A 24769-nucleotide genomic window follows, 5' to 3' on the forward strand; every position below is an offset into this window, starting at 1 on the left:
AGGTGCTTCCCGGACCACAGCCTCCAGTGAGTGCACATCTGGCACCTCATCCCCTCCCGCATCCTCAACTAGATGCCACAGATACTGTTTCCAATGGCGCTGTTATCACAGGTCAAATGAGACAGCCCAGCCCAGGAGGGGGTGGCCGCTCTCGGTACGGGGAACTCACCAAGACCAGGCTCTGACCTGCGGCTGTAGCAACGGGACCTAGCGCGGCAACCAAGGATGCTCTCTTAAAGGAAGCTCTCCATTAAAGCGACAACCGTCAGGGCTCCTGCCTCCTTCCTCTGTCTGCAGACCAACCTATCTTCTCAGTCTTTCTAGGGTCTCTTCTAAAAATGCCTACCCGCTGGAAGAGCTCAGGCCCGTTCCAGGGATCAGACCACACGCATCACGTGTGTGAGTGTGGCCTGGCCGCCCTCTCTGCCTGGGCTGGTCACAGAGCTGAATTTGGTCAATGTCCCTATACCACCAACAGCCCAGCCAAAGCCTCAGTCATCAGGTCATGGGTTCTAGCTCAGTGGCTCTATGGCTCAGTGTGAACTGTGGCTCGTGCGAGGGATCGCTGGTAGGAGGGGTTGATGGTGATGCCTACGAAGGAAAGGCGAGGCCCTCAGGAGACGGGGCTGAGTTCCGGGTCCGCTCTGCCCTTCCTGGCTTTGGAGCTTAGGTAAGGAGGTCTTCCATCACCCCCCACTCTGTCCCCCCGTTTAAAGAATGGGATCAGCTGCGTGGGATCCACGCCAACTTTCAGGGTGAAAAGTTGGGGTTTCAGGACACACCAGTCTTCAAGGATGTAGCAATGGGGGCTGGCCGCTCCTGTGAAGTCCTTCACAGCGTAGCCTGGTTTTCTGCCGGGCATCCTGACTGGACGGCCCGATCAACGCCGAGATGGAGAGCAACGTCAGCAGCCAGGTTCTGCGGCCGTGACCACCGCCGAGGAGCCCCGGCGCGTGGGTGGCTGCCCCGATTCCCACCTCGTCTGTGAGGACTGACTGGGCCGGGGCGGGGGTGCTGAACGGACATCCTCAAGCAGGCCCACCCTCTCCTCTCTCCCTTCGAGAACACAGGGAGCAGACTGCCCCCTTCAGCAGAGTCAAGGGGAGACCATTCTGCCCCAAGCACTGACCTTGGCCCTGAACTCACGGTGAATAAGACACAGAGGCCCCTGTCATCCTGGATCTCACATATCCGGGGATGGGGGAGGGCAGCAGAGGGAAACAAGCCAGGAACAGACACTGAGGTAATTCCAGACAATGAGAAATGCTATCAAGGAAGTAAACAGGTGACAAGAGGGAGTTGATTCCCAAGGGTCCTTAGGATGAGAAAGTAGGGGCGCTTCTCAGCTGGGCCTAAACGGTGAAGGAGGGCCTCTAAGGCAGGGCAGTGGCCAGTGCAAAGGCCCCGAGGCAGTGAGGCTGGGTGTGCTTGAGGCTCGGTGGGAGAAGGGAGAGTGGCCAGCAGCAGCAAGAGCACAGGCTGGGGCCACAAAAGGTGGGTGCCAGAGACTCTGGGGAGAAGTCTGGAATTTGTTCTAAGCTCCACAGGAGACAGTCAGTGGGAGTCTTAAGCAGGTGCAGGCTTGGCCTGCTGTACATTTTTGAGAAGGGAACTCTGGCTCCTGTAGGGAACAGTGGCTGATAAGGGTGGGTGGAAGCAGAGAGATTTTGTGCAGCGCGCTCAGTCAAGAGGTGGTATCCGTTTGGACGAGGAAGTTGGACTTGGGATGCAGATTAGGAGGGAAGACAGCGCTGATGGGTGGATGTGAGGTTAGCAGGCAGGAGGAAGAACAAAGGGTGACCCTGGGGTGCTGGGTGCAGACACTGGACAGACTGGGGCGCTACTTATGAATGAGAGAGTGCTAGTGGAAGAGGGGGTTTTCCCAGAAGCCTACAGGAGAAACCAGGTGTTTTGCATTGTTTCATAAGCAGGGCCATGGGTAGGAAATCGATGCTGCTTTTATAGAAAAGTGCAGCTTGAGGTGTCCATCAGAAACTGCATGTGTTCAGTGGGAAACTAAGTCTATCAACCTAGCACTCAAGGGAGAAACACGGACTGAGATAAAGTTGGGATTAGTTACTACCTAGGGTAAGAACACTTGGGAGACCAGAGAGGGAGGGTCCTGCACAGCCCAGACTCTACAGATCTGTGCAAAGACCCCCCCACACACCCCAAACCTGGAAGGATTATCAGAAGGGGAGGAAAGTGCTTCCAAAAGGAAAGAGCGGGCAATTGTTCCTGACATTTCAGGAAACAGTCCAGATGCCACCAGTAGCGGAATGGATAATGCACTGCATGGATTCATACAAACCAACAAATGCTATGCCACAGTGAATGTGACTGCATTACAACTACAAGCCTCAGCGGGGACTTTACAAAAAAAAAAAATACATCATTTTGAGCAAAAAAGGCAATCACGGAAGAATGCACGAACTCTGATGAAGTTTATGTAAAATTCAAAAAGCGCCTAAACTATGAAATGTACTGTTTAGAAATAATGCTCATATGTAAACCTATTTCTCAAAAACAGCATAGCAACGATTGGCACCTATCTGGGAGAGTAATTATTGCTGGGGAGGGTTGAGGCTCCCAGGAGCGCTAGGGGTACAGAAACATCCATTTCTTGGGCTCAGTGGGAGGTCCTTGGGGGTCTACTGTATCAGTGTTCTTTGTACTTGGCATAGACATAGACATGTTTTTCTGTGCGTGCTGGGTTGCCAATTTTTCTTTTCAAAGAAAGAATGAATTGGAGCTAACAGTGCAGACGAAGAATACAGCTCAAGTGATGGCAGTTCCTCAGGGAGGCTGCAGCACACAGGTCACAGGAGGACTTTTGTAGAGGAACAACCTTAAACAAGCTGACTTGCTGATAGGAAGGGTTCACAGCTGGATCTCCATTTAGACACTTCCGCACCCGGCACGGCCCAAACGCGTTATCACCTGCTTGACTGACTATTTGTATCTTGCATCCATAGCATGAGTTCACTTGTGGATAACAAACTATACAAAGTCCTTTTCTGTTTGTTTAAATCCAATAATTTTTCTACTAAAAGCAGCTCATTCTCTCCATTAGAAACACATATGTCTTTCTCACAGAAGCCAGCTGAGTCTCAGGCACTCTGGGGTATAAGTAATTACATTGCAGCAGTATTTTTGTCTCTACAAATCTCCAAAATGTTAATATGTATTATGACATTTTTTATTATAGTGGAGGAGGAAACAATTCCTGGATAAGAAGAGAACAGGCTGCATCCCCAAATGGCTGGGTTACTGTGGTTACAGAGCCCATTTCAGCATCCTTGGATTCTGCTCATGGGATGACTGGACAGCCCCACAGAGGCTGCACGGAAAGTGGCTTTTGCAGACTTTCCTGCCTCGTGATGTAGCCTGGCTGCTAAGCTCCTGATTGAAAAAAGAATCGTCACTTCCCAGCTGTTCTGTGGCAGCACACAATGTTAAATTTAGACCATTAAATTGTTCTGGAAGCAAAAGAACAGGTGGTAAATGGCTTCCAAGGCAGATGGTACTTTTTAATAGTGGTATTTGCTAGTCACTTGCTGTACTGGAGACCACAGTTCTCACTCATATTTTACCCTTTCCACTTCGATGCTTATGAAATGGTGGGCTAAGTTCTGAAAATAGCTACCATCATTTTAAAAAAAGAATCACTTCGCTTATTTCATCAAAGAGGGGCAGACGCTGGAGTCGCCTGGTGCTTGTAACCCCCCGAATGTGGTCTCCCACTTCCCACTTCCCTGTAACATCGAGGGGGCAGGTGAGGGAGTGCAGGTCCGGAGGGCTCCAGCCTGCAGAGGGCCAGGAAGGCAGTTCCGTTCCCTAGGGCAAATCCTTCTGCACGTCTTCCATTCCCCCCAGATAAACTCCACCTTCTCCTTAAAAACTAAGAAATAGATAGGATACAAGATATGCTTTCCCCCCGAAAGTGTTCCTTCTATAACCTGAAATTCCAAGGCTTCAAGGAATAGATGGGAATGAGGCAAAGTGGATTAGCTGAGACCTGCTGGGAGGAAACGAAGACAGCACCCCACCCCCGCCCGTCTGCTCATCCTCCTTCAACCGCTGGCGCCCAGCCCACGTGTGAATGCCCTCCGACGAGACCTCTAACGGTAAACCCTCTGCTCTGCCCACGCTGCCCTCTGCCATGCCCCTGATTCAGGAGCAAGCATGAGAGAAACAGCATTAGAGATTATGCGAGTAAGTGGAATCAGCTGGATTCATCCTTTGGACGTCCAATACAGCGAATGGACCTGAGGTTGGGGAAACCGCCCGGAGCCGCTGCAGGCTGGGCAGGGACAGGGTGACAGGGCCCTCCAGGGGGGACTCACAGGCTGGGAAGGGGCAGGCGAGGGAACAGACTGCCACGAGCACGAGGCCAACGGGAAGCCCCGGTGTGCACGGGCTCCTGCGGAAGAGCAGCAGCAAGGACTAACTGGGCTGCCCACGCTGGCGACACTCAGCAAGAGAAAACCCTCTTTCCGATGGAATTGGGAACTGGTCAAGGGGTTTGTATGTACGTATTTATTTATTTACTTGCCTTTCCTCGGGTTTATTTTTTAGTTTACTTATTTTTTTACAGCAGGTTCTCATTAGTTATCCATTTTATACATATTACTGTATACATGTCAATCCCAATCTCCCAATTCATCCCACCACCAACACCACCCCCCGCCATTTTCCCCCCTTGGTGTCCATACGTTTGTTCTCTGCATCTGTGTCTCTATTTCTGCCCTGCAAACCGGTTCATCTGTACCATTTTTCTAGGTTCCACATACATGCGTTAATATACGATATTTGTTTTCCTCTTTCTAACTTACTTCACTCTGTATGATAGTCTCTAGATCCATCCACGTCTCTACAAATGACCCAGTTTCGTTCCTTTTTATGGCTGAGTAATATTCCATTGTATATATATGCCACATCTTCTTTATCCATGAATCTGTTGATGTAAACTTAGGTTGCTTCCATATCCCCGCTATTGTAAATAGAGCCGCAATGAACATTTTGGTACATGACTCTTTTGGAATTATGGTTTTCTCCGGGTATATGCCCAGTAGTGGGATTGCTGGGTCGTATGGTAGCTCTATTTTTAGTTTTTTCAGGAACCTCCATACTGTTCTCCATAGTGGCTGTATCAATTTACATTCCTACCAACAGTGCAAGAGGGTTCCCTTTTCTCCACACCCATTCCAGCATTTATTGTTTGTAGATTTTTTTATGATGGCCATTCTGACCGGTGTGAGGTGATATCTCATTATAGTTTTGATTTGCATTTCTCTAATGATTAATGATGTTGAGCCTTCTTTCATGTGTTTGTTGGCAGTCTGTATATCTTCTTTGGAGAAATGTCTATTTAGGTCTTCTGCCCATTTTTGGATGGGGTTGTTTGTTTTTTGATATTGAACTGTATGAGCTGCTTGTAAATTTTGGAGATTAAACCTTCGTCAGTTGCTTCATTTACAAATATTTTCTCCCATTCTGAGGTTGTCTTTTTATTTTGTTTATGGTTTCCTTTGCTGTGCAAATACACATTCTTTTCAAGTGCACATGGAACATTCTTCAGGATAGATAATATCTTGGGACACAAATCAAGCCTTGGTTAATTTAAGAAAATTGAAATCATATTAAGTATCTTTTCTGACCATAAGGCTATGAGACTAGATATTAATTACAGGAAAAAATTTGTAAAAAATACAAACACATGGAGGCTAAACAATACACTACTTAATAACCAAGAGATTACTGAAGAAATCAAAGAGGAAATCAAAAAATACCTAGAAACAAATGACAATGAAAACACGACAACCCAAAACCTATGGGATGCAGCAAAAGTAGTTCTAAGAGGGAAGTTTATAGCAATACAATCCTACCTTAAGAAACCAGAAACATCTCAAATAAACAACCTAACCTTACACCTAAAGCAATTAGAGAAAGAGGAATGAAAAAATCCCAAACTTAGCAGACGGAAAGAAATCATAAAGATCAGATAAGAAATAAATGAAAAAGAAGTGAAGGAAACGATAGGAAAGATCAATAAAACTAAAAGCTGTTTCTTTGAGAAGATAAAGAAAATTGATAAACCATTAGCCAGACTCATCAAGACAAAAAGGGAGAAGAATAAACCAACAGAATTAGAAACAAAAAGGAGAAGTAACAACTGACACTGCAGACATACAAAGGATCGTGAGAGATTACTACAAGCAACTCTATGCCAGTAAAATGGGCAACCTGGAAGAAATGGACAAATTCTTAGAAATGCACAACCTTCCAAGACTGAACCAGGAAGAAATAGAAAATATGAACAGACCAATCACAAGCACTGAAATTGAAACTGCGATTAAAAATCTTCCAACAAACAAAAGCCCAGGACCAGATGGCTTCACATGCGACTTCTATCAGACATTTAGAGAAGAGCTAACACCTATCCTTCTCAAACTCTTCCAAAATATAGCAGAGGGAGGAACACTCCCAACCTCATTCTACGAGACCACCATCACCCCGATACCAAAACCACACAAAGATGTCACAAAGAAAGAAAACTACAGGCCAATATCACTGATGAGCATAGATGCAAAAATCCTCAACAAAATACTAGCAAACAGAATCCAACAGCACATTAAAAGGATCATAAACCATGATCAAGGGGGGTTTATCCCAGGAATGCAAGGATTCTTCAATATACGCAAATCAATCAATGTGATACACCATATTAACAAATTGAAGGGGAAGAAACATATGATCATCTCAATAGATGCAGAGAAAGCTTTTGACAAAATTTAACGCGCATTTATGATAAAAACCCTCCAGAAAGTAGGCATAGAGGGAACTTTCCTCAACATAATAAAGGCCATATATGACAAACCCACAGCCAACATTGTCCTCAATGGTGAAAAACTGAAACCATTTCCACTAAGATCAGGAACAAGACAAGGTTGCCCACTCTCACCAGTATTATTCAACATAGTTTTGGAAGTTTTAGCCACAGCAATCAGAGAAGAAAAAGAAATAAAAGGAATCTAAATTGGAAAAGAAGAAGTAAAGCTGTCACTGTTTGCCGATGACATGATACTATACATATAGAATCCTAAAGATGCTACCAGAAAACTGCTAATCAATGAATTTGGTAAAGTAGCAGGATACAAAATTAATGCAGAAAAATTGCTTGCATTCTTATACACTAATGATGAAAAATCTGAAAGAGAAATAAAGGAAACACTTCCATTTACCATTGCAGCAAAAACAATAAAATACCTAGGACTAAACCTACCTAAGGAGACAAAAGACCTGTATGCAGAAAATTATAAGACACTGATGAAAAAATTTAAGATGATACAAACAGATGGAGAGATACACCATGTTCCTGGATTGGAAGAATCAACATTGTGAAAATGACTACACTACCCCAAGCAATCAACATATTCAATGCAATCCCTATCAAACTACCACTGGCATTTTTCACAGAACTAGAACAAACAATTTCACAATTTATATGGAAACATAAAAGACCCCAAATAGCCAAAGCAATCTTGAGAAAGAAAAATGGAGCTGGATGAATCAGGCTCCCGGACTTCAGACTATACTACAAAGCTACAGTAATCAAGACAGTATGGTACTGGCACAAAAACAGAAATATAGATCAATGGAACAGGATAGAAAGCCCAGAGATAAACCCACACACATATGGTCACCTTATCTTTGATAAGGGAGGCAAGAATATACAGTGGAGAAAAGACAGCCTCTTCAGTAAGTGGTGCTGGGAGAACTGGACAGCTACATGGAAAAGAATGAAATTAGAACACTACCTAACACCATATACAAAAATAAACTAAAAATGGATTAAATACCTAAGTGTAAGGCCAGACACTATCAAACTCTTAGAGGAAAACACAGGCAGAATACTCTATGACATAAATCACAGCAAGATCCTTTTTGACCCGTCTCCTAAAGAAATGGAAATAAAAACAAAAATAAACAAATGGGACCTTCTAGTGTATTTTTCATTTCAGTTATTGTATTGTTCATCTCTGTTTATTTGTTCTTTAATTCTTCTGGGTCTTTTTTAAACATTTCTTGCATCTTCTCAATCTTTGCCTCCATTCTTTTTCTGAGGTCTTGGATCATCGTCACTATCATTATTCTGAATTCTTTTTTCTGGAAGGTTGCCTATCTCTACTTCATTTAGTTGTTTTTCTGGGGTTTTATCTTGTTCCTTCATCTGGTACATAGCCCTCTGCCTTTTCATCTTGTCTATCTTTCTGTGAATGTGGTTTTTGTTCCACAGGCTGCAGGACTGCAGTTCTTCTTGCTTCTGCTGTTTGCCCTCTGGTGGATGAGGCTATCTAAGAGGCTTGTGCAAGTTTCCTGATGGGAGGGACTGGTGGTGGGTAGAGCTGGCTGTTGCTCTGGTGGGCAGAGGTCAGTGAAACTTTAATCTGCTTGTCTGCTGATGGGTTGGGCTGGGTTCCCTCCCTGTTGGTTGTTTGGCCTGAGGCGACCCAACACTAGAGCTTACCTGGGCTCTTTGGTGGGGCTAATGGCGGACTCTGGGAGGGCCTACACCAAGGAGTACTCCCCAGAACTTGTGCTGCCAGTTTCCTTGTCCTCACGGTGAGACACAGCCACCCCTTGCCTCTGCAGGAGACCCTCCAACACTAACAGGTAGGTCTGGTTCAGTCCCCTATGGGGTCACTGCTCCTTCCCCTGGGTCCTGATGTGCACACTACTTTGTGTGTGCCCTCCAAGAGTGGAGTCTCTGTTTCCCTCAGTCCTGTCGAAGTCCTGCAATCAAATCCCGCTAGTCTTCAAAGTCTGATCCTCTAGGAATTCCTCCTCCTGTTGCTGGACCCCCAGATTGGGAGGCCTGACATGGGGCTCAGAACCTTCACTCTAGTAGGTGCACTTCTGTGGTATAAGTGTTCTCCAGTTTGTGAGTCACCCACCCAGCTGTTATGGGATTTGATTTTATTGGGATTGCACCCCTCCTACCATCTCATTGTGGTTTCTCCTTTGTCTTTGGATGTGGGGTATCTTTTATGGTGAGTTCCAGTGCCTTCCTGTCAATGACTGTTCAGCAGTTAGTTGTGATTTTGGTGCTCTTGCAAGAGGGAGTGAGAGCATGTCTTTCTACTCCGCCATCTTGAACCAATCTCCTTCAAGGGGTTTTTTAAATAGGGTGTCTTACTCAAAATCCTAAATCTTGTTAAAGGCATATGATTCAGCCACTCTCATGGCTGATCTTTCCAGCACAGAGCCTTCTTCTTTTTGGGTCCTACAGTTACTGGACCAGAACTTCTTCTTCATACACCAGTCCTGGTTTCCATGGTTTAGGTGGACATCTAGAACATGAACTAGGGTTTCTTGATGGAGGCCCTACTAACATTTGGGGCCAGATAATCCTTTACCACAGGTGCTGTCCTTTGCTGTCAGATGTGTAGCAGAATCCCTGGTCTCTATCCTCTAGATCCCAGTAGCAACCACCAAGTTTCAATAACCAAAAAATGTCTCCAGTCACTGGTGAGTATCTGCTGGGGACAAAACTGCCCCCAGTTGAGAACCATAAAGCTAAACCACATAGGGCTTCTAAGGTTATCTGGCTTTTCTCACCAAGCTTAGGGTGTAAATAAAATAGTCTAACTCATTTATCTAAAATGGGAATTATTATCTTCTGAATAAAAGCAGGATTATTCATCTGTAGATAATTAAAGTTCATGTGCTTTTATAAAATCAATTTGAATATGGAGCAAACTTCCCAGAGAGGTGCGTTTTTCTGGGCCTATGAAATCTCTTTTTCTGTTGATGCCATTCTATCCCCTTGTCCCCCTTCCCTCCACCAGCCCTCCTTTCTCCTATCCCCATCCCTCCTCCACTCCATCTGTTTTCAGGGGGGTTAGGGATTTCCAAGCAGAATACCTGGACCTCCACTGAGAATCAAGGCAGTCTACTCTTCAGTCTCACTGGCTCTCATTCCATGGGGCTACTGACAGGGGTTTAAAAAACCCAGCTCTGATGGACAAGCTGTCTGCCCTCAGTCTCCTTCAAGGCTTGGTTTTCAGAAAGTATTCAAGGGAAATTCTGAGAAGGTTTTCATCAGGGACCTGGCCAGTCTCTCTCAAATGCCTTCTTCTAACATCAAGAGGAGAGCCACGGCAACCCTTCTAGGTGGGTAGGTGGTCCTCCCTGCCAGAGAACCACTTACAGGGGCAGCCCTGGCAGTACCATATCCAACACTGGGATTGGCCAAAGAGCTCAGGGACCACCCACTGGGCTGGGGTCACTGGTCCAGACCCGCAGCCCCAGTTTCAACCCCTGTAGTGATTGGGGTTTTCAGATCAAAGGGACCAACGCCAGCAAGACAAAGGCCATTTCAGAAGCCGCCTGTTAAGTAGGGCCCCTTCATCTTCTGACTGTCCACTTTGGCAGTTTTGTACAAGATAGATCACATGGAGGTTGTCTTTTTCTAACTGAATGCACATTATGGCAGATTTGATTATAGAGCCTTATAAAATGCCAACATGGAAAGATGCCTAATGATTATGTCACTTTATAAATCATATAAGAGACATGAAGAGTGAAGCCGCCCCTGGGGTACACAGGGTTTGGTTTTGGGTTCTTTCTAAGATTAATTTGCTCAGAAAATAGTAAGTCATCCTTAATAAATGCCAGTGGACTGATGGATTTTAAAACCAGAATCTTGACACAGCTGTAAATCATGTTCCACACAGGAGATTATCCATGTGTTTTATTTATTTTCCCCGTCACACCCTAACTGTATGTTCACTAACATGCTGAAATAGAAATAAGATTTTGTTCTTGAGAATACAACATTCTATTACCAACAAGTTTATCAGGTCAACATAGAAACACAGAAGCCAAGGTCCAGTGTTGAGAAGACGACATCAGATTTACTAGAAACACGACCAGAAAACCAAAAACACTCCCCAAACTGGGAAGTAATGAAACCAGGTTAATCTATTTCTACCATGAAAAAAAGATATGTATCTCACAATCTAGAGATGTTTCTATCACTGATAACCTAACAATTAATGATATAATGCTAGTATACAATTCTAGGGTTAACTCTAGTATAGAATTAATATTATAATTCCACAGAATTTCTATCCAAGTCTTACTGTATCACGTGAAAAACTAAAACTCAAGTAATAGTGCTGGTTCCCAAGACTCCAGTACTTACTAAAGGTTATTCCAAGTCAACGCTGTTTTTGCGACATTTAAGGACAGACCCAAACATGCACTCATCAGGACAGCTGGGATACATGGAGTGCTGCTGACAGTTAGCAGATGTGCACGTACAGCTGAGAACATGTTTGGACAACAGAGTTGCAACCGATCCAGGACCAGGCCTTCCGCATCTCATCCTGCATCTCAGCATCGCTCACAACACCAGAATGTCTGCCAGCCCCGCCTCCACCCCGCGGACTTAGAACAGCACACCCACTGAACGGGTGAGCTCCAAACCTTGGTGGCTACCCTGTCTCTTCCTCAGCCACGGGCTTTGGTGGACCTCTGCACCAGTCCCGCCGTGGTGGGGAGGACCCCACTCCATGTGTTCAGAGCAGGCCCGGCTGGCCAGCCCAGGAGGGATGGCTCAGTGAGAGCCCCATGCGAGTCTGAGTTTTGTACTTTTTTGTGTTTTATTAACTCCGATGCTTAACTGTTTTCCATCATGTTGCCTTTGCTTTTTTCCAAGCCCCACACACGAAAATTAGACATTTCTCGGTCATGTGCATCACTCCCCATGAAGAGTTAGTAAAGGAATGCCTCGTTTCTTTAAACAGAAACTTCACACTTTGCTTTATGGCAGAAAATGCCCGGGTTGACTAACATGATCTTAGTCAAGGGAACTGAGGTCTGTTTGCGTGATCTGAGGATGAGCCCTCCCCTGACGCCCCCAGCACGAGAACACAGGGAACCATGAATCTGGGGGACGGTGGACTCTGAACCAGCCCAAGGCTCTGAGAGACCAGGCTGTGTACTTACCAGAGAAGGGTGTGGTCCGCAGGGGTATTTTGATGGGCGCCAGGGTCAGGAAGTGGCAGGGCTGCACGCTGGAGGGGGTTGGGCCCCCAAGTCCCTCGGGGTCCACGGAGACCATGGTGGCGGTGGCAGTGGTGATGGCAAAAGTGGGGCCGCTGCCGACAGGCTTAAGGCTGTTGTGATGACCACCTGCAGAGTGGGGACAGGGAGGTCAGCACAGGATGCCCGGTGTCCCCTGGAGACGATGCCATTTCCTCATGCAACATACGAGCAGCCAGAAAACAAGGCTGTGGTAACCCCCTTTCTTGGAAGCCTGTGCCCTGGGCCACTGTCCCTGAAATAAGTGTGATGAGTTCTTTACCCACCCGAATGTCACCTGTGCACAGAGCTGTGTGCCCTCACAAGGCTCACAGTCACCAGGGGACACTCCTGCCTTAAAGAGAAGCACTTTGCTGCAGCTCACAATACGATGCTCAGTAAACAAAGCCCATTATACAGTCATTTCCACTTCTACACTATACAGTCAGTCAACAAATTTCATTTGGTCAATTAGATGCCAAGCATGTTCTAGCTCTTAGGGACAGAGTCACACGTCTCTCACTTTAAATCAAAAGGGCACGCTCACTCCCAGGTCCTTGAATTTCTTTTTATTTCTGTTTTTCTGTATTTTCCAAACGTCCTATGATGGGCATTTACAGATTTTTAAAATGTAATTTAATTTTTTATAGAGCAGGTTTAGGGTTACAGAAAAACTGAGCAGAAAGTACAGAGAATTCCCACATATTCCCCCACACCCGGTTTCCCCTCTTATCGCCCTTTTGGGTTGGGTGCTACATTTGTTACCATTAATGGATAAACCAACACTGATACATTATTATCACCCAAAGTCCATAGTTTGCATGAGGGGTCACTGTTTATGTTGTACATTCTATGAGTTTTGCCAAATGCAAAACTAAAAATCCCACGTGCTCTGCCTGTTCATCTCCACAAGCTAGAAATGATTGAGCTCAGTGACGAAGTCATGTCGAAAGCTGAGAGAGGATGAAAGTGAGGCCTCTTGGACCATTAGTCAAGTTGTGAATGCAAAGGGAAAGTTCTTGAAGGAAATTAAAAGTGCTACTCCAGTGAATACACAAATGATAAGAAAGAGAAACAGCCTTATTGCTGATGTGGAGAAAATTTGAGTGGTCTGAAGATCAAACCAGCCACAACATTCCCTTAAGCCAAAGCCTAATCCAAAGCCAGTCCCCATCTCTCTTCAATTCTATGAAGGCTGAGAGACGTTAGGAAGCTGCAGAAGAAAAGTCTGAAGTTAGCAGAGGTCGGTTCATGAGGCTTAAGGAAAGAAGCCATCTCATAACACAAAAGTGCAAGGTGAAGCTGCAAGTGCTGATGTAGAAGCTGCAGAACGTTATCCACAAGATCTAGCTCAGATCATTAGTGATTTTCAGTGTGGATTAAACAACCTTCTGTTGGAAGAAGATGCCATCTAGGACTCTTATAGCTAGAGAGGAGAAGTCAATGCCTGGCTTCAAACTTCAAAGGACAGGCTGACTCTCTTGTTCGGGGCTAATACAGCTGGTGACTTTAAGTTGAAGTCAGTGTTCATTTACCATTCTGAAAATACCAGGGCCCTTACAAGTTACGCTAAATCTACTCTGTGTGCTATAAATGGAACAACAAAGCCTGGATGACAGCACATCGGTTTACAACATGGTTTACTGAACATTTTAAGCCCACTGTTGAGACCTACTTCTCAGAAAAAAAGATTCCTTTCAGAATATGATTGCTCCTTGACAATGCACCTGGTCACCCAGGAGCTGGAGATGGAGAGGAGATTAATGTTGTTTTCGTGGTAACACAACATCCATTCTACAGCCCATGGATCAAGGAGTTATTTTGACTTTCAAGCCTTATTACTTAAGAAACACATCTCATCAGGCTATAGCTGCCATAGACAGCGATTCCACTGGTGGATCTAAGCAAAGTAAATTGAAAGCCTTCTTGAAAGGATTCATCCTTCAAAATGCCATTAAGAGTACTTGTGATTGGTGAGAAGGGATCCAAACATCCACCTTAGCAGGAGTTTGGAAGAAGACGGTTCCAACCCTCATGGGTGACTTTGGGGGGGTTCAGACTTCAGTGGAAGAAGTTACTGTAGATGTGGTGGAGATAGCAAGAGAACTAGAATTCGAAGTGGAGCCAAAGATGTGAGTGAATTGCTGCAATTTCACAATAAAATTTTAATGGATGAGGAAGGAGTTGCTTAGGGAGGAGCAAAGAAAGTGGTTCCTTGAGATAGAATCTGCTCCTGGTGAAGATGCTATAAAGATTATTGAAATGAAGACAAAGGATAAAGAATATTACGTAAACTTAGTTGAGAAAGCAGTGAAAGGGTTTGAGAGGACTGACTCCAATTTCGAAAGAAGTTCTACTGTGGGTAAAATGCTATCAAATGGCATTGCATGCTACTGAGAAATCATGCTTGAAAGGAAGTCAACTGATGTGGCAGATTCACTGCTGTCCTATTTTAAGAAATCGCTGCAGCCTCCCCAGCCTTCAGCGACCACCACCCTGACCAGTCAACAGCCGTCAACATCGAGGCAAAGCCCTCCAGCGAAAAGATTACGACCCACTGAAGTCTCAGATTGTGTAGGAATTTTTAGTAATAAGGCATTTTCAATTAAGGTATGTACATTGTTTTACACATTAGGCTATTGTACACTTAATAGACTGTAGTGTAGTGCAAACACAACGTTTATATGCACTTGGAAACTAAAAAAATTGCTTTATTGCCATATTCCTTTTACTGCAATGGTCTGGAACCAAAGCAGCAATATCTCAGCGGTGTGCCTGTATGTACCTAAAGTTCCTTTCTGTCTTTTCATGGCAAGATAGCTCATTTCTTTTTATTACCGAGTAATATTTCATTGTCTGGATGTACCACAGTTTACCCATTCACCTATGGAAGGACATATTGGTTGCTTCCAAGTATTTATTCTTATGAATAAAATTGCTATAAACATTTGTGTGCATGTTTTTGTTTGTACATGAGTTCTCAACCCATTTGGATAAATACCAAGGAGTGTGACGGCTGGGTCACATGGTAAGACTACCTTTTGCTTTGTAAGAAACTTCCAGACTGTCTCTCAAACTGGCTGCACCGTTTTGCATCCCCACCAGCCATGAAGGAGATCCTGTTGCTCCACATCCTCACCAGAACTTGGTGTCAATGTCCTGGATTTTAGAGATTCTATCAGGTGTGTAGTGGTGTCTCATTGTTGTCACATACAGATTTAAAGTCAGCAAAAAAACCCACACTATTCAATATATATTGTCTTAATTAACAATTAAAACACATTACAGAAAAGGTATAAAATGGAGTAAATAAGCATCTAAAAATGTCCCTATGGTCCCCCAGCTGAACACTGTTGATCTTCTGTCATGCAGCTAAGCAGAAGTTTCCAGAGGCATGGTCTGGCTGTACCGGTGGTGGACCACCAGTACGCTGCACACACTGCTCTCCCACTTCTCCTGTCATTAAATGGCCTTCCCAAGTCCAGTTATTAATCAGAGACTAGTATTCCAGGCAGTGGAACCGCCACACAAATCTGCCATGCTCACTTAACCAGCCCCCATCATAATAGGTGTTGCCTATTTATTGCCCATTCCAGGATGGTTGTTCAGGGCCAAACAGGGTGAGCATTTTGAGTGTGCGTGTCAGTTAATGAGGCAATTCTGTGAAAGTCCACACACTATGAAGCTGTACACAAATATTTCTTTGTAAATTCAGCTTCCCTCCTTCAAGATTCCTTTATTTATATTATTTTACCACAGGTGTTTCCACTGCAATTTAACCACTTGTTGGCCCTGTTCAGAGACAGCTCCATTGGTGTGACACAGGGCTTCAAAGAACTGCGATTCTCAAAGCCAAGTTCAATGACCTCAGTGATAGGCTACCTGATGAATTTGTTGAATGAACTTGATCTTTTGTTCAAAACGAAGATGACCCTTCAGCGGAGAATGAGAAAGTAACAACAGTGACTTAAAAGAAACAGTGCCACGGCAAGAGCATTTTACAGGTGGAAGTGTGGGAACAGTTTTATCATTGCATGACTTTGCTGTCAGAAATGATAAGTCAAACAAAAAGGGAAAAAAAGTAAGTAAACCTTATCTACCTCTTTAAAAAAAAGACGCTGGAAAGATAGATTTTAACCTGCTTTGAATCCATCTGGGTCCATATAAAAACGCACCACTCATCAGTTAGTTCACAAAATCAACTGCGTAGTATCAGTGGAGATAAAAAGTTAATAACCAATGTCGACAAAATTACTGTCATAATTGGTGGATGAGATGAGATGGGAGAAGGGGTCTTATCACTGCCGAGCTCCCACCAGCTTCAGGCCTTGCGCAGGTGCGCTGTGTGTTGATATCAGACCCAGGCACCTGGTGTGGGAACAGGATCTGGCTCCCAACCTCCAGGACACAGAGAGCACAGAGGAGCTCAACCCTGGCCGGCAGGTGGGAGAGGTAACTTGCACAGTGGGAGGAGGGGCTCAGGAAACTCCACTGACCGATGGTAACCCCTGATCCCCATCTGGAGCGCCGTGTGAGCGGGAGCTGCTGGCAACTTCCTGCTTCCCACTCCATCCCCCCGCCCCCAGCTCAGGCATTTAGGGAGCATCTCCACCTGCCAGATGGCACACAGCTCGGCCAGGAAGATGCTACCATAGGAAACACTGCTGCAAACAGATAATCACCCGCCAGGAGGCAGGCGGGGCCGAAGGGACCCTGGGATGCCAGCTGCTCCCAGAGAGATGCCTCTTGAGCTGAGTCTTGGAAGATGAGCAGGCACTCAATAAACTGTGTCGACTGATAAGTAATTATCATAACTTGCTTTCCCCAAAGGACTGCAGAGAATCCCTTAGTTGAGTAAATAAACTGAGATAAGAGGCCCAGCCAAAAAAACCTGCTAAGCCAGCTAAGAGATAAGCCAGAAATGCAATCCTATCAGCATCACTAATAAAAATCAATGTTTTAGGCAAAACAGTAATTAACCCTGTGCTTCTCTGCAGCTCCAGATCCCTCTCCGATGGCCTGACTTGCAAAGGGGCTTCGTTTGCATTTTTAGTCTGAGTGACCCCAGGATAGCTGGATGAAGGAGAACTTCTGCGGTCCCTGTCTGTCGCCAGACAGCAGGACTCAGGGGGGTTCAAGAGACTCACACGAGCCCTGGAGAAAGCTGGCACTGACTCAAGGCCAGGCGTGTCTGCCCAAGTGCCTCTGCAGGGCTGGCACTGGGGCCCACCTGGCTGAACGCATGCCCCAGCCCAGCTAGACTCCTGGGCGGGGCTGGAGCGTCTGGAGGACTTTCTCCTTTGTGCTACCAGAGGCCACCCTGCTGTCTGCACGGGGGCCTTCGGTCACTGACACGCTGATAGACTCACAGGAGAGGGCGGGCAGGCTCCGCGCGGCCACCTGTGCTCACAGGCACCCTGACCACTGACCTCGCCCGGTACCTGCCTCCAAAACTGGAACCCAGCCAGCAGCTGGATTTGCTTTTCCCAGGATTCAACAGAAAAAAAGGAAGAGAAAGGCTGGTGGCCCTGGGATGGCGGGACAGGCAGGGGCTCTAACCATCCGGCCTCAGGCTGAGATGCTAACTGGGGACTGTGCGAGTTCAGGGGTGTCCGCTCAGGCTGGACAGTCTGGTCTGTTCCTGTTCCCTTGGGTTTTCTCTTCCTCTTAGGCCTGCCCTGGAACAGGGCTGCTCTCAGCCCCAGGTTCTCCATCGCTGGCCACGTTCCCCGGAGGAAGACGGGGACGGCAGTGCTGGAGACAACATTTACCTCATCCCTCCTGGAGGAATACTTGGTGTGGAAGGCCTGCTCGGGCATCACAGGAGCCCCAGAATTGTAACCACTAGTGGGCTGCAGAGTAGGTAAGATGCTAGACATTTAGCTTCCAAATCTTTACAAAAGAGCAGGACGAAGGCCTCGCCTGTAGCATCTGACATTGAGGACACCATGTAGAGAGGAAGACCTTTATCCTGGGATGCAGAGGGCACGGAGGAAACACCAGGATGGCGGCAGGTCTTCCGATGAAGGGGAACCTCACCTGATACACAGGCGATGCTGTGCTCTCCTCTCAGCCATGTGCTCAAAACAGCAAATAGTCATCAGCTAATTTAGTTTATTATGTCCGTTTAGCATATGATTCAGCTCTGGTGGAATCCTTCAGGCGGTGTATCTGCCAATTGGTAATTATTTCTGCAAACAGGACCGGTCAGGGGGTGACTTCAGGCAGTAGGCCCTATGTGGAGGCTTCACCAGGAGGAGCGTCTGGGGTCTCTGGCAGCATGTGAGGCTTTGACAACAGGCACAGGGGAGGGAGGGGGAACAGAGTCCAGGGCACAGGCTCTTCCTTCCTCCCCTGTGCTCTGAGGGCGTCGTGTCCCTGTGCCCCGACCCCCAGCTCTGGGGACTAAGGAAATCTGTCAGTGCTTACCTGGCTCCTTTTAGGAAGAGCAGTGACGGGCCTTGGTGTCTAAGTGACAAGCCAGCGCCAAGCTCCTGCACACCTGTTTGATTTTGCTTCCCTCTCATGGTGTTTGCCATTCCAGCAGTTTTCTGAAGGAGACATCCAGTTCCTGGTTTTGGTAAAGTTTTCCATGTTCCGAGGAAGCAAACCCGTACGCTGGGCTGGATGGTCACCCAAGCTCCAAGGCCGCTCTCACCTTGCCCAACAAAGTATCTGTTTCGTGATCGGCTCTGGCGGGTTGTGAGCTGCTCAAGACACGCACCACATTTGTCTTTTCTGCCACCCCAGCACCTAGACAGCACCCCGGTGCTGACGGAGTGTCTGTCTGCCAAGAATAGCCATGGGTAGCGGGTGGGCGACCCTGGCAACCTGCACTCACAGCTCCCTGACATCTCCCTGCTCCTTCTCCCAGACTGTGCCCTCCCTCGGAGCCTTTGTAACCTTCAAGTTGGATGGGGGGGTTCTCCCCTCCCTCTCCCAGAACCGCCAGCCCCCCATACCACGGAGCAAGCACAAACCCCTTCCCAGGTGACACCTCTCATCTCCCCCAAACCCCCCTGTTACATGCTGACCCACAAGTAACAGAGTCTCATACCTTGCTGCCTCCTGCCCCGGAGGGAGGGCTCTGACAAGGCCCTTTGACCCAAGAGCCCCCTTTCTGTGTCCCCTTTTGACACAATCACCTATGAGTGCATCTGCCTCCCCCAGGGGGCCCAGAGAGCTGCAGCGCTCAGCTGGTGGCCTAGCTCAGCCGCGATGTGAGCCTGGGCATCAGGGGGTGATCTCCATTTTTTCAGGAAATAGGAAAACGATGTCAGGATGTGTCCCTGAGTAAGAGTCAGCGGTGGGAGGGATACGTATGCACAGTCTGCTGTGAGGAATGCCCCAGGAGAAGTAAAACCCTCTGTTTGAATCTCCCGCTTCCCACTGTCTGGACGCTAGAGCAGCAGTGTGTTGGTCTGGCGTGTCGTACAGAAGTGACAGCCCTCTCAAGTTTTGCCTCTCATTTCCCCTGCTGGGCTGTGACTGCACCTACCTCATGGTCCTGGACCTAGAAGCACTGGAAAGGGAAGACTGGGAAACAGCATTTCTAGAAGGACCTACGTCTTCACTTTCTAAAGCATGGTTCAGTTCCTAAAATGATGCTCAGCACAGAGTCCAACCTGTGGACCAACGGAGCATCACAACACCACCTCTCAGGGTGATGCCTGCTCGCGGGAGATGCACCAGCGTGGCCAGAGCTGACGCTGGATCATCAGTCAGAACCCGTCGCCTCCCTGCCCCCCAACAGGAACTAACGTAAATCTTTTAAGTCTCGGGGTCTGGAGATGAAGAAAGGAAGCTACACGGAGAGAAAACCAAAAACCAGATGGAACCAGCTGGGACCAAGACGGTGATGAATCTGACCTCCCACAGACCCGGGGTCTCATGCTAGGCTGATTTTACTACATTAGCGACTAAATGACACACCCAGCGGAACGATGCCATGACTGGAAGTCAGGGACTGTAAAAGGATACAAAGGGGTGGCAGCCCGCTCCCTGGGAAAGCCCTGCCCCTGGGAAAGCCCTGCTCTTCCCCGGAGACTAATGCATGGGCCTCGCCATCTTCAGCCTCACCCCTCCTCCCTCTGTCTTGACTCTAAAATCCAACCCCTCCCCACGTGGGCAAGAAGTCGACCTGTGAACCAAGTTCCCGCTTCTCCATTCTTTGGCCACTGAATAAAGCTGGCGCTACATCCATCTCAGCTTCGGTTTCATTATTTGGCTACACAAATCCGAAGGGGAAAAGAACCTTTTCCCTCCAAGGCAAATGGTCCAGCTGGGCTAGGGGTGACCCATATAACTTAATGCGGTAACACAAGCCCGGCTCCCAAACGCATGTGTTCATTTCTGCTAAACCCATCTGAGCTGCCTCTCCTCATTTCAGACATTTGGAAGATGACTTTCCCGTACAAATCCTCTTCATCTACCCACAGAGCCTCCTCTTGGTTTTTCTTGATTTGCAGGCATGTCTGGCACAGAACTGCTCTGCAAAGGGTGGATTTCAGTCTGGTTGTTTCACTTAAAACTTCATCAGGAACCAGCCCTTCCCAAGGAGGCACTGCTGCTATTTGACTCATTTTACTCCAGCTTTGTCTACACACCGTACTCATTTTCAGCTATGCCCCAGCACTGGGACACCCCAGTGACCCCTGATACATCTAGTCTGTGGGCACCAACCCTGAAGACCCCATGGTGGTGCTCGGAGCCCCCCACCCAGGCCTGACGATCCCTCCAGGTCCTCGTCACCGACCATAGGATGAAAGCTGCTTCTGGCCCTGAAGCTGGCACTGAATCCCAGCCAGGATTCGTCCGGCCCCTTCCCCTCCCAGCCTTGGGGACCCTCTCAGCCGGGTCCCCTCCCACAGAGCAGAGAAGCAGATGGCATGGCTTTGATGTGTATCTCTGTTGGGGACCCTGATGACACAAGCGCCAATGGTGTGCTGGACCCACTTGGTCACTGTGAACCAGCACCCACCTCCACTGGACAGGAGTCCATGCACCTCAGCAGAGTCACCCCTCGGGAGGGGCATGCATCGCCTGGGGCAGGGTGGGGTGGGGCATGGACCAGCCCTCCCCTCCCCCCCGCCACCCCCCATGGCAGATGGTGCCAGGCAAGGACATATGAGTTACCTAATGCTAAGAGGGGGAAAATTCACTCAGCTTTGTGCATCAGCTTAGAAATACTAATTTACTGTTATTTTTTATGATTTCATGTAACTTGGTACACAATAATTTGAATATTCACTTTATTAAAACTAGAGATTAATTACACTGCCCCGAAGAACAAATTGCCACTAATACTGGGTAATCTACACGTCCTGATTGCTGTAATGAACTGAGTCGGTGAAGAAGAGTGGAAGACAGCAGCGTAGGAACTATCTTCATGAGGCCAACAATGGACCGGCTGACACTACCATCTGAGGAGCCCCGGCAGCACGGCCTCCCGCTCTGGGCCCACACCTGCTCTGGAATCCCAGGTCCACTGCGGAAGGGGTGGGGTGTGCAGCTCAGGGGCCTGGGGTGGGAAGGGGCTGTGACACGGCCAAGCACTCTGGCCAAGCGGACCCCAGGGCTGGACCCCAGGGCGGGCTCAGCAGAGCAACTGCCCCTCCCACAGACACACTTTCCACCAGGACACCCAGACCACACACTCATGAACTCCTTGAGGGCAGGGCTGTGCTCATGGGACACACCCAGGTACCGGGTATAGAGCAGGTGCTTAACAAATCCACATCAACCGAGTGGTTGCCAGGCAACATTTGTCTCCTGAAGGATTCATCCCGTAAGTGGTTTCATGGGTTCAGTGGGTCCAAGCAGATTCTCCAACCTCTGAGTTTACTCTTAGCAGGGTCACCCTCGGGGGTCCGGCCACACCTCTCCCATGGAGGGTCCCAGGGTGCACGTGGCTGTCCCCAAAAAGAGTGTCATTTTCCATAGAACACAGTGGCACTGGCAAAAACGTAACCTTCTGCCTTGAAATAAACGTGTTTCCCCGTGAAAGCTGCAGCAGATGGATTCTATCCGTCACAGGCAGCCCGAGGTTTTGTTGACCTTCAAACAGGACACAATCCCGTCTGTCTGCACAACAACACAAGTGTGGGAAGGGCTTCTGCGAGGCGTTTACCAACACCATGCTGTTCAGCACCAGGCAGCTGTTTTCCAACCACTTCATTATGCTCAATGCACGCGATTTACACTCACCTCTTACCTGTCTCGTAACATCCCATGGCAGTAATAAAGCACAGGAAATGATGCTCACCTCGCGTCTTTCTCTTCAGAGACACATTTAGACAGCGACGCAATCAACCAGCTGACGATTTTTAGGAAACTTCCTGCTTGACGGTGTCTCTCCTCATTATGAAATTAAGATGACTGACAGCCTTGTAAGGGGGACACCAAACCCGCCTTTCCCTTCAGCACCTGCCAAGGGTGGGTTCCGCCCCGAGCCCCATTTGGGTAACGGTGTGCGGCCCATCACAGGACTCGTTGGGTCAGCGAAAGGGGCTTTAATGGGTCACGTCCACACTGACATCTCCACTCCTCAAAACCCAAACACGCTTCCAGGAAACAGCTACTGGATCAGGGCTCCATACAAAACCCCAGTGAAGATGCTCGGTGTTTGAGAATAGGAATGTCTAAGACAAGAATTTTCAGAAAAATGTTCTCATCATATGTAGCTGCTGCTAAAACGTGCTGCACTGAATCCATGTTTCAGCAAATAGGGTGCAACTGTGCCTGTCCTTGTGGAACTGATGCCCTAAGTATGAGTATTTGAGTTTGCAGAATCAAGGCATCCATCGGTGGGGATGGGTTGGGGGGTGATAACCCTGCTGACACAGGAACAGGAGGGAACAGAATTCTCCCCTCACACGCAGACCCGGCCCAGGGAGCCTGGGGCAGGCTCAGAACTGCCAGTTCCGGCAGCCCACGTGGATCTGGTTCAACACTGCCCTCCCGGAAACTGGCCCAGCCTCACTGTAGAACGAGTGTCCCCCAGGGCAGGTGAGGACACTGTTACCGGCTCCACAGAGGCCTGTGAGGGTTCGGTGAGGTCATCCCTGTGCACAACAAGGTCCTTATAAAGCGTCTGCACGTAGTTCATGTTCAAAGAAAAACTCGTCATTTTTCTTACAATTTTAAGGCATTCGACACATGTGCTGACTTTACAAAGGGACAGAGGAAGGGAAGGGGGAAGAGAGCAAAAAGGAAGGCAGCAGGGCTTCCCTGGCGGCGCAGTGGTTGAGAGTCCGCCTGCCGATGCAGGGGACACGGGTTCGTGTCCCGGTCCGGGAAGATCCCACATGCCGCGGAGCGGCTGGGCCCGTGAGCCATGGCCGCTGAGCCTGCGCGTCTGGAGCCTGTGCTGCGCAATGGGAGAGGCCACAGCAGTGAGAGGCCCACGTACCGCAAAAAAAAAAAAAAAAAAAAAAAGGAAGGCAGCAGTTGGCAGGCAGGCAGGAGAGTAACCGTTGGCTGCAATATATTTACCTGTAACTGCCATTCCTGCCAATAACTTCCAGGGATCCTGTCACACCTAGATTTCTTATGGCCTAAAGCATCCCAGGAAAGGCCAAAGAAAAGCCATACCATCAGAGCTGAGAACAAAGTGAAGGGTCCCTGGGAGCAGTGACACTGGTGAGACAGACTTATGTTGTACGTTTACTGTGCCCAACGCAAAGAGAAGACTGTGGCCACGTTAGCCTAGAATCCATGGAAATTCCAAGCAGAGGAGACAGAAAATCAAGATGGACCTGGAGGGACGCCGGCCATCCAGCATCCCCGAGAGGATGGTCACGCTTCAACAGATCCACCCCGACTGTGACAGGCAAACAGTCCATAAATAGTCCGAAGGCATAAAACATGGATGCGTTCACGGCTGCAGCGGGTCTCAGGTGGCCGTGACACCCAACGCAAACGCGTCCAAACCCACTTCCAGCCCCTCCTCCGCCTTCCATCGCCCTGGTGGAGCCACCCTCTCAGGCGGTGCTTCCTCTTCCCACTGGGAATTCCTTGATGAGAGAGTCTCCCTTTGTAATGGAGCCGAGCAGAGCCAGCCTGCATCCTTAACACTAAGCTACCCGTGACATCGGTGCCTCTGGGAAGATACACACGCACCTGTTTCCTTCGTGTGGAAACAGCCACATGTTTACTTGCGTAGCCTTGGAGAGCCACCTGTGGCAGGCTCAGGACGGGCAGCGGTGGGACTTGTCACCAGAGGCTCTGCGGCCAGAGGCACCCTGAGTCAGGGCTCCTGGGCCGTCTTTTCGCATCCCTCCAGCACACAGACAAGGTTCGTCATCCACGGAATCCTGTGGCCCTGCCCCTCCCCTTGTGTCTCACATTGATGTCTTGGCCTTCAGCGTCCCTCACAAGGTTTCAGCTGTAAAGTCGCCGTGGTCCTCTGAGGACTCCTTTCCGCTCATCCGTCAAAGTCCATGTGCCCCTTAGGATCTCAAGGGCAACAATCTACCACCAACAGTCACTAGCCTTCTTTTTTCTATTGCAAATGGTAAAACCCCATTCTCTGCATCCCACAGTGCATCCAATCTTCCTTTTCCTGAATCAGCGGACATTTGTGAGTGTCCATCACGTGCACAGTCTCGCAGTAACGCCTCTGACGAGTGCCCTGCACTGCCTGCATGGCATGAGGAAATCTACAGGTAGGTTTGTCTAT

At 48.1% G+C, this 24769-nt stretch overlaps 1 protein-coding gene across 1 annotated transcript in view; it reads right to left on the reverse strand.

Annotated features, from left to right (window-relative positions):
- Positions 1 to 24769, reverse strand: part of TCERG1L (transcription elongation regulator 1 like) — a gene marked incomplete at both ends in the record, with an annotated part of 202101 nt that overhangs the window by 150659 nt on the left and 26673 nt on the right. The window contains one exon of the mRNA XM_079713647.1: positions 12016 to 12201. Within this exon, the coding sequence (XP_079569773.1) occupies positions 12016 to 12201 (186 nt within the window). The remainder of the gene's footprint in view (positions 1 to 12015; positions 12202 to 24769) is intronic.

The sequence above is a fragment of the Hyperoodon ampullatus genome (genome assembly GCF_949752795.1).
Source record: "Hyperoodon ampullatus genome assembly, chromosome: 1".
NCBI classification, from domain to species: domain Eukaryota; kingdom Metazoa; phylum Chordata; class Mammalia; order Artiodactyla; family Ziphiidae; genus Hyperoodon; species Hyperoodon ampullatus.